Source organism: Cryptomeria japonica, chromosome 4 (assembly GCF_030272615.1).
Source record: "Cryptomeria japonica chromosome 4, Sugi_1.0, whole genome shotgun sequence".
Classification (NCBI taxonomy): domain Eukaryota; kingdom Viridiplantae; phylum Streptophyta; class Pinopsida; order Cupressales; family Cupressaceae; genus Cryptomeria; species Cryptomeria japonica.
In genome coordinates, this window is record NC_081408.1 from 58,140,324 (window position 1) to 58,153,258 (window position 12,935).

At 34.6% G+C, this 12,935-nt stretch overlaps 1 protein-coding gene across 1 annotated transcript; it reads right to left on the reverse strand.

Moving 5' to 3' along the window:
- Positions 1–4,902: 4,902 nt before the first annotated feature.
- Positions 4,903–5,373, reverse strand: LOC131874890 (secreted RxLR effector protein 78-like). The gene has a single exon (XM_059218825.1). The coding sequence runs from the start codon at positions 5,371–5,373 to the stop codon at positions 4,903–4,905; it is 471 nt and encodes a 156-aa protein (XP_059074808.1).
- Between the last annotated feature and the right edge of the window lie 7,562 nt (positions 5,374–12,935).

Sequence of the window (12,935 nt, forward strand, 5' to 3'; positions counted from 1 at the left end):
ATATTTTCACTAAACCTCTGCCTAAGGAGACTTTTGAATATCTCAGAGATTAGCTTGGGGTCATACCCCCACTGGTAGAGACTTAGGAAGTTGATGTTTGTCATTAACCGGCAAAATTAATAGAGAAATCTTTTACTCCAGCTTTGATGAGGAAGCTACTTCTCAAGGGGAGTAGTCGGTATATTGAATTGGTTGGTATTTTGTATTTGAATTTTTTTTTTCTACTTTGGCATTTGATGTCAAAGGGGGAGAGATTGTTATAGAAAAACACATTATCTTTTGGGGAGAGACTATTCATTGGGGGAGAGATTGTTACTCTCTATATCTGTATTTTGATTTCTGGTTATGATCTCTTTTGGGAGATTGGGAGATTGTTGGCTTTTGGTATTTGGCATTTCTATTTTGGCACTTTGATGGTTTTTCCATCTTATGTTGCCATCAATGGCAAAGGGGGAGATTTTTGGTATTTTGGTATGGTTTTGTCATTGATGTCAACACCTACTAACACTTATCAACTCTGGCACTTTGGTGAATCAACAATATTCACTGACAGAGCAAATGACTTATGCACAATCACTGGTATCTGGTACACCGACATGATATAATGTTCATCGACACTTGTAATGGCATGGAAAACAATTGGTTATGTCTAAGACATCGTTTGGACACTTCATCTTGAATATTTGTTTATTGGCATATTCGTATTTTCATATTTACTATTACCGACAAATAGGTCCAGGTTACACACCAACAGGTTTATCTTTTCTAGATCAGCACGGTACGCTATGGAGATGTTTTATTATTGTTGTAAATGCATCAAGTTGACATGTTGAATCAGTTATTGCATCGGATATTGTTTTAATTGAAAATTGATTTTATTGTAATGTCCTTTAGAGCCGACCTACTAAAATTGGTCTTAGGTTATGGTATAAATGTAAGATCTTATTTGTAAGATTGGAGGTGAAGTATGAAAAAGGATTGTGTGAAGATATATATGAGAATAAGCAGAGCTATACACGTAGACATCATTTGAAGGTTGAAGGAGGGTTTTTGTGAAGACAATCAGAACTAATCCAACATAGAAAGATGCTAATTTGAGCAGTACATCCTTATTGGATTTAACCATCCAATTGTAGTCAGTGTGACTCCTGTTTTGTGTTTGAGCAGTGAGCTCTAGGTGCTTGGCCTTTCTGCATGTGCAGACCCCATTTGTATACACTTACTATCTACAGTAGCATCATCTGATTGTGGGTAAGGTTTCCCACCGTGGTTTTTCCCCTTACAGGGTTTCCACGTACAAATATTGGTGTTATCTGTTGTGGATGACTTTGTCTTTTTTGTTTCATGCATTAATCCTTACCGGTATTGCAATTAACTGATAAAACTATCTATCAGTATAAAAGATTGGTTTACCGGTATTATGCATTAAGTTGGTTAAGTTGTTTTTGATTTGAATTTATTAGACAACTAATTCACTCCCCCTCTCAGTTGTCTCCAGGACCTAACAATTTTTACAAATAAATTGTAACTTAAAATTAAAATAATTGCTTATTATATTTAATGTAAATAAAATATAAAATCATTATTATATATTTAACCAATAAAATAATATTTAAATAAAAATCAAATACAAATTATAAACTTCAAAATTAGTACCTCTGGGTTGAAGGCCACTGAAAGAATTAAAGCTTAAGTCAAAATACTCTATGTGCTTCAATTGGAACAAAACTGGAATGAGTGTCTGAATACCAAGAACACTTAGTGGTGAAGGTGAGTCTGATGACGTGGGAGGATTATTGGCTGCATTGATCACCATACCACGCACAACAATTAAACCCTCTCCATGACTTATATTGCTTGGCTCTATATGAATCCATGTAATCATCATACTCATTCTTGAAAGCCAGAAGGACATCTCTCTCATGTGGGAAGCATGAAGGATAGCAGGTTGCACAAACAACACAACATGTCATGACTATAAACAAGCATAGTATAACAAATGATCTCTCCATTTTGGCAACTGATTTATCTCACCTACAATAATGTTTTATTATTATTTTGGAAACTAATTTACCTCAAATATAAGTATTTTTATTATTTTTTATTTTTTAAAAATCAATTTCATTCAAACTATTTTTATGATGAACAACCAAGCATGCAATGTTATGATAAATTTGAGCATATATATGGACTATCATTGGAAAATTCCACTTAATTGTGCAACTGAAGAGTGTAACATGGAGTTTATTGCAAATTTTGTGTCTCAATTTGATTCCTTAATATCTTAACTAATTGTTTGCTTGCATTTTATGTTGTTTGATTAGTCTACCACCTAGGGTGAGGGAAGCAACATATAAAAGAGGATAAAAAGGAACCATCCTTATCTTCTTTACAAAACTATATATAGGCAATTTATTTATTGATAGGAAGTCTAATTGAACTGATTTTTAAGATTAAGGTACTGTATGAAGCTAATGAATATGTAGAAGCTATTGACACACCTCTATATTTGATTCAATAAGTTATTATGTACTTTCTCTTTTTATTTTATTTTATTTTATTTTTATCATATATATGTTTACTAGAAGGCTTTCTATTCCTATCATGCTTTAGGTTAGTAGACTTTAGTTTAATATGTTGATGCACTAGCTCTTAAATGCTAGCCAAATGGTCTAACATGTATTCTTGATTTTTGGCCAACACTTGTTGAGGGATATGTTGAATTCAAATGTTAAGCTAGTCAAGTAGGACAAAATTTATATATAGGAGAAACTTAGAAGTTCATGATCTATGTTTTTTAATTTTTATAAAGTTAAGATGCATGATTTTTAAGTTTCTAAATTATAAAAATTATTTTTCTCTAATCTAATTGGCTTGGAAAATTTACATCTTATTAATGGATTTTCTGCATCCACTATCTGAATGAATTTTTTTAGGCAATTTTTTAGGTACGTTAAAATAATATTTAGCATGTTTAAATTTTCTTATCAAATTTATTTTACATATTCGCCAAACAAATATTTAATAAATTCTAAAAAAAAATTTTATATTGCATATAAGGAGTTAACCGATACAAAAAACTGTCTTTACCAGTATCTTACTAATTACAACTGTGTGTACATATAGATCGCTGATCCAAAAAACTATAGAAGTCTATAAACAAAACTATACAAGACTATGCATATATATGTAGTATTTAATATCCAAATCAAATGGGTGAGCTAACGGAATGGAGAAGCCAGATCACATCTGCTCATGGTCCTGAAAGGCCTCCATCTAGGTTGTCCACCCTAGAGGGCCTTCCATCCACATGACCCACTTACCCTATAGTAATTAACTAAGCATCTGAATGTGTTCCTTCACTGGGTCTCTGGTTTTCCCAATCTCTAACCCAAGACTCTCTAATGCTAAATCAACAGATTGATGAAGAGTGAGTCCACAAAATGACTCAATAAGGGCCCTACCTTTACCTTGGAACTTATCTTCATTTCTAATTTTCTATATATACCGTAAAATGTCAATGGATAGAATATGCCAAAATGGGTTAGTATCCTTTTTCAAGCCCTTAATATACCCAGTGAGAACATCTAGAATAAGAATCTGATTAGGAATAGAGATACCAAACAACAACCAAATTTCTCTAACAATATTACACTCAAAGAAAATGTGCCTAATAGACTCAGGTACTCTACACACATTGCAGATATCACTATTGTTATGATCTTTTTTCTGAATGGTAGCTTGTTAATAATCATCAACCATTTAAAACATTTTTTCTTGGGTGTAATAGGGCTACTCCATAGTCGTGAGAATATCTTCTGCCATTGTTTCACAGAGAGGTTTGCATACCACAAAGGTTAGCATACATTATAATATATTAATCATATGAGAGGGTATTATAAACATTAATAGCTTTGATATTGGACATAGAAATATTATTATTCCACATAAGATCTGTACATCTTTCATTAATTATCTTACAGTTTTTAGGCAAATGCAGATCTATACAGGCATGTTTCACCATATTGTAGGTTCTCTTTTGGGAGTTTTGTAGATCATATCTAACTCTAAGGGTATCCCAGCTAATAAGCCTATCATTCTCAATAATGTCTTTAAAGAAATAGATTCCTTTAATGGCCCAGGACTTATCAGAGCACCCATGAGTATCTGCGGGAGGTTTAGAAGAATGGAGAAGGTTCCACCAGATAGACCTTTCCCCATGGATGTGGTCATTGTTGCTAGCCCTACTATTGGTGATGTAAGGTCTAATACTTTCCCAGAATTTCCAAATAGAATTAAAGACACTCAAACCTTGCATTGAGATTGCAAATCCTCCAGCCACTAGGACACAAAAGGGTAGAGATTTCTAGGATTTAGCCTTCTTAGGAACAACTCTCATGATGTTGTTTCTGACCAAATTTTTCCATGGTTCACTACCATCAAATGCCTAGAAGATCCATTTTATAGCAAGAGAAACCCCTTGTATTCTTAGGTCTTTTAACCCGAACCCTCCCAGACTTTTCTCTATGTGGCACCACCCCCACTTAATTGATTGTGTCTTCTTATTATTTTTCCCATCAGACCATAGGAAGTTCCTTATAGCTTTTTGTATTTCTAGGATTTGATAGTTGGAGAACATCCAAACAAAGGAATAGTAAATGCTATATGAGGATATAATTTTTTGACAAACTTGCACTCTACCAGCAAGCGATAGATACCTATTATTCCATTTATTGAGCTTCTTGTCAATTTTGCCTCTAACCCATATCCACATCTCCTTGAGAGAGGGGGAGATGGAGAAGGGTATCCCTAAGTATCTAACAATCTTGTTAGGCCCCCCATTGGATTCCAAACTGGTGTAACCATTCTAGAGGCTCCTCTTTCCACCCAAGCAAGGTAGATTTAGCCTGAGAAATTTACCCCTGAAATCTCACCTAAGAACTTAATTTTACACTCAAGGGCTTCCATGTTTTGCTTGGTAAGTTCAACAAAAAGTGTAGTGTCATCAACAAATTGGGTATTAATCAATTCAGACCCATCAGGAAGTATAACACCTCCTATTTTAGGGGATATGGTGTGGTCTCTTAATATATAGTACATGACATCAGAAACAATAACAAATAGTGTAGGGGCAAGAGGGCAACCCTGTCTAATAGACCTGCTAAGTTTAATTACTTGAGTGAGAGATCCATTGATATCTACCTGTGCAGATGCATCTTTAAGGAGAATCTTCACCCATTTACAGAATTCCACAAGAAATCCAAAGGCTTCTAGCATCATCAAAATAAACTCCCATTCAACCCTATCATAGGCCTTCTCAAAATCTAAAAGAAACATGGCCACATTCTTCCTTGATACATTTGCCCAGTCCATCGCCTCCCAACTAGTAATTAGATTCTCTAGGATGAATCTTCCCTTTATGAACCTTGTTTGTGTGTGACAGATGAATTTGGGTAGTACATTCTCTAACCTGAGTGCAAGAGCCTTGGCCAAAATTTTATAGGACACATTGAGGAGAGTAATGGGTCTCCAATTTTTTATTAGTGACTTGTCCCTTTCTTTGGGTAATAGCTTAAGAGTCCCTTTATTGATAAATTCTCCTAGAGAACCACTCTCATAGGCCTCAGAATATAGTTCATGAAGGTCCTGGCAAATCCACTCCTCATTAGCTTTCACTAATAAATTTAGACTAGATTTTCGATGGAGGTTTCCAACGGAGAAGGTATATTGACTGAATTTGATTTTTTTTTGAAAAAATGCTTGAATTTGTCAAAATTCCGATTGTAATTTTCCATTTGGTTTCGATGAAGAAGGCATTAGTAATGGAAAATGTTCTTTTTTCAAAAAAGTGCTCAAGTTCGTCGTAATTCCGACGACAACGGCCATTACTTAAAAAAAAGAAGAGGGCAAGTCATTTGTGCATTGCAATATTCCTGCATAGGCATCCGTGGCGACTTCAACCCCCAACAAGATCAAACCCACATCGAAGGCATTTGTGATTGCAATCCCGTGCAGGAGGTAGATTCTTCACCTTGATTTCATGTTGAAAAAAATTACACCATTCAAGAGATTCTACAACTTTTTCTTTTATACATGCTAGCTATGCATGCATTCTTGTGGGCTATTGACCAATTGTGGAAGCAACTCTTGGAGTATGAGAGATTCCTTTTTTATGAAAAAGATGTTAGGAAATGAGACATGTGGTGGTTAATTTCCCAAGTTTTAGATTTTTCGTATTCATATTGATTATCCAATCTCAGGCCGGATGGCTCCTAGTCAAAGGTGTGGTTCCCTAAAAGCGTAATCCCTATAGGAATCTACTCCTTGTAAAACCATAGAACTATGATTAAGGAGTGAGCATTCAATTTTTTCAGAGAAATCCCTTCCTCCTGTATACGTGTTGATTGATCATTATTGTATGAGCTAATATATAGGGCGGTGTCTGCCTTTGGCTGCTGAATCAATGGAGATCAAACCAATGCATAAGAAAACAATGGGAATGAATATTATTCAAGTGATTTGCAACCTTCATTCAGTGTTGTCCAGACAATCCTTTCTTTCTCTTGCCAGCCAGCCTAACACACCCGACCCAGAAGCCCTAGGGAGATACAATTGTGTTTGGTTCAGCACAATCCTAACCTAGAAGGGGTGGACTGAAAATCTCCAACCACACAACTTATCACTTTGTAATTAACATACAGTATAAAGCTAGTCTATATGACCCCCAAACCATTTTCTTACTGTCTTGGGTTACCCTAGTTTAGGGTATTGGTAGTTTTTACTAAATCTTCTCTCTTTTAGGGTATTGGCAACTATCTCTCCTTTTGTATAGTTTTAGGTGGCATACAAAGTCATTACCTTCTTTGGATTCCTTGTGGCCTCAACCTCAACGATCATCTTTTGCAAACTTACTTTCTTCAATACTCTCTTCTTTATCCTTTCAAATTTGAATTGTAGCCACTTAGGAACATCTAGATTCTCATCACTTTGGATGGATGGGTTCATGGTAGTTACAACCTACTTTGGCCTTTGTTCTTCATCTTGTTCCTTGTGCACCTAAGTTTAAAATTTTGGAGGAGTCATCTTGGGGGTGGGGGCTTAGATAGATCCTCTTTTTCTTGTTCTCCATGCTTCTTTGACTCCATATTCTAGGTTCCTTCTAACATATTTCATTTTCATGAGTCAACTTATATTTCTTAATTTAGTTATAGGCTAGTATCTTGTGTGTTGATTGTACCTCTTAGTTTGATAAGGTTTTGGGTGGAATTTATTCTCTAATTTTGAGGAAAAAGTTTCCCTATAAACGTAATTTAAAAATTCATTTTGAGGGTCTAATAATTGATTATTTAAGGTCCAAGCTTAGTAACACTACTTAGTGTGTTTTCTTTCAAAATACATTTAGCAATAGGTTGTAGATTGAATACTTGTTCTTTGCTAGTATATTTTGAAGAATTAATGGAAATGAAGTTCATAGTTTGCAACGGTATTGGTAGTCTTTTTTGATTGCTTGGTATTCTTTTATTTCTTTCATTTTCCTTAGTCTTGAATTAATATTTATATTTATGAAACATCTTCTTTGTTATAATCAATTTGTGCATCTTTCGTGGTGATTGAGGTTAATAAGGAACATGTGAATGAATAGTAGTAGTTGTTCTAGAGCTTTCCTTGGTCTCATTTTCATGTTAGAATTGGCAATTTTGGCATGATAAATTATTTACATACAAGGTTATTTCTAGATTTTGTTGATAATGTGGGTTTAGGTAATACTGATGATTCATTTTCTCGTAGCCTTGTTCTATCTTTTGCAATTTATTTTAACCTTTTAGCTTAGGCAGATTGAGAAATCGACATTTCAACTTGATTGGTGACACTTCTCCCTTGAACAACTTGATTGGTGACACTTCTCCCTTGAACAACTTGATTAGGAAATGATAAATTATAAAGGTAAGCTAACTTAACTCAAGGGAATGAGATGGTATCCTACCATGAAAGATGATAGTTCTAAGCAAAAGACTACCTACTGATATGAAAGTTGATGCAAGATAGTAAGGACAACAAGGAAATTTATTTTGAACTTTGACAAGATTGAATCTTTGGGTGGAAGTTTGAATGGATTGATAGTGAAAAGGCATGGTGATGTAGAGAATCCAATAAACTCAACCAAAAAGGGAGATATTTCTCCCAACTCACCTATTCAATTAGGTGTCAACCCTTCACTTCCTCACAAGACCCCTCACAAGGCCACAAGTTACTCAAAAGGATTCAATACCCCAAAACACACCCATACTCACCAACCCTCACCCAACCATTGAATCACACTCAAATAGGACAAATAAACATGTCTAAGTCACAATCCAACTCTCCAACATTCAATCACCATCAACACCCTCAACCCTTATTCACACAAATCCTCCTTCAACTAGGTCTTCTAATCCCCCTTGGTACTCAACTCACAAAATGTACTAGATATCCAAAAACCAATGTACTTTCGGATACTCTTACAAGAACCTCTCAACATATACCACCATGGGTCTTTACCCTCCCAACCACCCAAAGGTCAAAGGAAGATTCACTGCTTCAACACTTAGTTTTTGTGACAGTATCAAGCACTTAGGATAGTCACTCCTTTTATGACAATATCAAGATCAGATCGATACTAGACTGGGTAATAATGGAACCACCAACAATGTATTTCTCATCTCAAATAATAAAGAGAATATAGGGCTGCATCTATGAATAAAAAAAACCAAGCTCCTTGAAAAAGCTGGCACATATCTAAAGTATGTGAGGGACCAATACAAGACCCATTTAGAGAGGCACCTAAAGTACAAGTGTCCCCCCATGATTCCAAAGAGAGAGTGGAAGGACCTTATTTTGGATGCCAAGGAGAGAATTGAAAGGAAAAAAGGAAATACACTAGTAGATGCCAGAAGAAGGTACGAGATACTATTAAGAATGTAATTATGTACTAATTAATTACTCTTTATATTTATATAATCTAACATATTTCAAACTTTTTATAGATTGAGTGACATGTCAAAGGCAACCAGGGCAAGACAAGAAAATCATGGGCAACACAAACTCGATGCTGGTGGTTATATGAAACTTGTTGCACGAATTGTAAGTATCTCATGTAAACGAAATATTGCATCAAAATATTAATAAATTGCAAATGTTTTTTTTTATCAAACAATGCAAGCAAAATTCATGGTACCAAGCAAAAATGTAGGGCTCTGAATTCAATAGAGCGCCCATAGAAGATGACAAGAGAATTGCCTACCAGTAAGGCTATTCAGTCGTGGCTAATCGGCTATGAGATTTGAGTGGGCATGCACAACATTCGAGTGCATCTATCACACAGGTAAATATGCTAAATGTAAATTGTTTTAAATTGATTACTTTACCAATAATCTAATTGATGTTGAATTCCAACATAAAGTGACTATATTTGTTTTAAATAAGAAAGCAATGATAATAATGTGCATGACATTGGAATGCAGCCTGCTAATCATGAAACACCACCTGCACATGAAGGTCCTGATGTGCATCCCAATAGTGGAGGTATTCATTTGCTATTAAAATATATTTATTTAGCTATTAATACAATTAAACATCTTAATTTGTAATTAGAGTAGTAATTAATGTAACCTTTTATGTTAATATTTTAGAGCATGTAGTCGGTGGTGACCAAGTGGAGCATGATCTGGGTACACAACATCAGGAACGTGATGTTCCCCACTCAGGTAAAGAGGACCACTATTATTCCTTTAAACAAATATAATTGCAATTGGTGTTCAACATTAATGTAACCTTTAGTATTTCAACTCTAGATGATCTAGAGGGTGTTCAACATGTTGAGGTTGAGGCTACAGAAAATGATGTGGCCCCATCAAGTAAAGAGAACAATAGTTATGTTCTCTAAATTAATGAAATACTTGTAACAATAATTTATTTTTTTGAATTTAACCCATTTCTTTGTTATTGTAGAGGACCCCCCTTCGATTCAGTGTCCTTGTCCTCAGTATAGGACTAGGCATACATTGAGATCACGAGCAGTTGGTGGAACATCTGCAGAGGGGGAAAATGATGAAGAAACCGATGTTCCACTTAGTCTTTTCATAACTTCAAAGAAAAAACAAAAAAAAAATGATTGTAATCTAACTTATTTGATAATGACTGATTTTTATGTGTTAGTGAATGTAATTATGTGCTAATTAATGGTTATGGATGATATGTGTTGATTAATATTGATGAATGTTGCATGTTAATTAATGTTAATCAATGTTATGTGTTAATGAACGTTATGTGATATTAATGAATGAATGCTATATTTTATTAATGGTAGAAAGAATGAATGAATGAATGTTATAAGATGTTAACGGGGAATTTAGAGTGATGTTAGTGGGGGGGAGGGGCCAAATGAGCTTCCACCTTCACGTGGTTGGCCCTGTTAAGTAGAGAATATTTAACTATTCTCGAAACCAAGCGAAGCTCAACAAGATAACACACTTTTCAATATTTCATTATGTTGCATAGTTAATCTTATTTAATAATGTATATTGAATCTTAATTGCAAGGTCCAATAGAGCCAACACGAACAACAACACCACAAGTTGTTGGGTATAATGAACTCCCATATTGTCTTGTCTATACACGAACAATATGAGTTACTTCTAGTGTTGATATCCAAGGCAGGACTACAAAAGTTATGAATATGCCTCATCCTTGTAAGTTTTTTTATTACTTGTCATTTTCTTTAGCATTTTGTTACTTCATGAATGAGATATTTTCAGATGTCTATTCCATGAATACCTCTCTATTGTATGCTTCATGATCTCGCTTCTGATTCAACTCTTTATATGTCCTAAAATTGTATGAGCCTAATAGCTTCTGCTCTTGTTGATAGTTTGGTGGCTCTGAACAATGTCTATTCCATGAATACCTCTCTATTGTATGCTTCATGATCTCGCTTCTGATTCAACTCTTTATATGTCCTAAAATTGTATGAACCTAATAGCTTCTGCTCTTGTTGATAGTTTGGTGGCTCTGAACAATGGCTCCTTTGAATAAGCATGATCCTTGTAATTTTGGCCTTCCATTATGTGAAAAAGAGGCTATGTTATGAATAATAGTCTAGATGATTTAGACATTTCTTATTATGTTGAGTATGAGTAAATTTGGGCTTCCTTGGCTATGGTCATTATTTGGTACTAACTATTGTCATTTAGTGTGATTTGAGAATGGACTTCAAGTAATCAAGAGGGTGGAAACAATATTCAAGTGTAAGGGGGTATGTGGCCTTGACCAAGGGATAAACAAGCAAAGAGCTATGTTGAGTGCATATATACATTTTATGTTGCCATGATATAAGATATCAAACATGTAACTTAGATTGATTTGCAATTTCATTCATAAATATTAGATCTTCCTTGCAATTTCATTCTTGGAATCTCTATCAATCATGTTGCTAAATGAAAATCCTAAACCTCTCTCATTGATGCATGGACATATAGAATGTTGTTATTTCTACACAAAGGATTGTAGGAATTGCTTTCAAAAACTATCAAAAAATTGTTAAACCTTAATAGTCCAAGAATCTCTAAACTCATTGGTGAGAGACCTTCTCAAGTGAAAAATTCTAGTGAAGGTTGTGTAACATTATTTTGAGAATGTATGGCAGTGCATGAAGGTTGTATAATAGTGTTGGGAGAATTGATAGATGATTGACAACAATGATTGTGGTAGCCAAGTGACTTAGGACAATCAGAAAGATATGATTTGTTTCCACTTATTAGGGCTTCCAAACCCCTTTAAAAGTTTCCAAGGATCACTAAAACCCTATCTTAGATGTCCACCACATAATAAGATTATTCATTTCATCATACTCCCAAAAACTTAGTCTTCATTTGTTCACTAGGACAACCACACACTGTCTAGAGACAGTCATAAAGTTCTTGATGATTTTCCCTACCCAAGGGCCACAATAGCTTGTAAAGGGTCTACACTAACCCTCTGCACCCCTCACTACCTTCCTCCAAACACCAAAGGGATCTATCTTGCACTTACAACTTCAAATCTACCCTTGATGTTGTACTAGGTCTGATACATGACCATTATCATACCAACAGTCACCATTTGCATGTGCCAATGAATCTTGGAAACCTACAAAGCATGCAAACATGAAAGATAATACCAATATACATGTTCTTTTGCTTTGGAGAATATGAAGTGTTGATAATCACAATGTACACAGATTGGTTTTAGTAGTAAATCCATATAAGTAACCTTTCAAAGTAGTGCAGTTTCATTGTAGTCTAGTATGGCAATGTGAAAATCACAACTTGTATGTTTCCTGCGAAACCTCAAAAGTGTAAGTTATTACGTTTAGATATTTGAAAGTTGAAAAGCCAAAAACTGAAAACTTATGTAATAGTTGTGCAGTTCTATGAATTTGTATTTCAAGCTCGGGGAAGCATGTTGAAGTTACTTTCAGATACTACACATGTATTCTTTATTGTATGCCTTTACTATGATACCACATCTACTTCCTTATTTGAAAAAAAGTTTGTTTAATCTTAAGGAAATGAATATGAACTATATGAGAGGCCATCTGTTGTTTTCTTTACTGTATTTCTAAAAAATATTTTTACTAGTGTTTGTATGCTACTATTTCTTTGGAGGGGTCCTCATTGTATAGGTTCATTTGGAACTAGATTACATTTGCTTTGGTCTTTTTGTAATATTCAGATTTTGGGTGAGTATATACTATATAGACAGTGTATTAAGAGTTAGAGACCATTTCATTCTTAGATTCTTTTAAACAAGTTTTATGGGGGTTGAAGAGTTAGAGAGGAAGAGGCACATTTAGGAGTTATAATTGTAATGAACCAGGGCACCCATCATTCAAATGTCCTAAATGGAGTGAAGATAAGAAC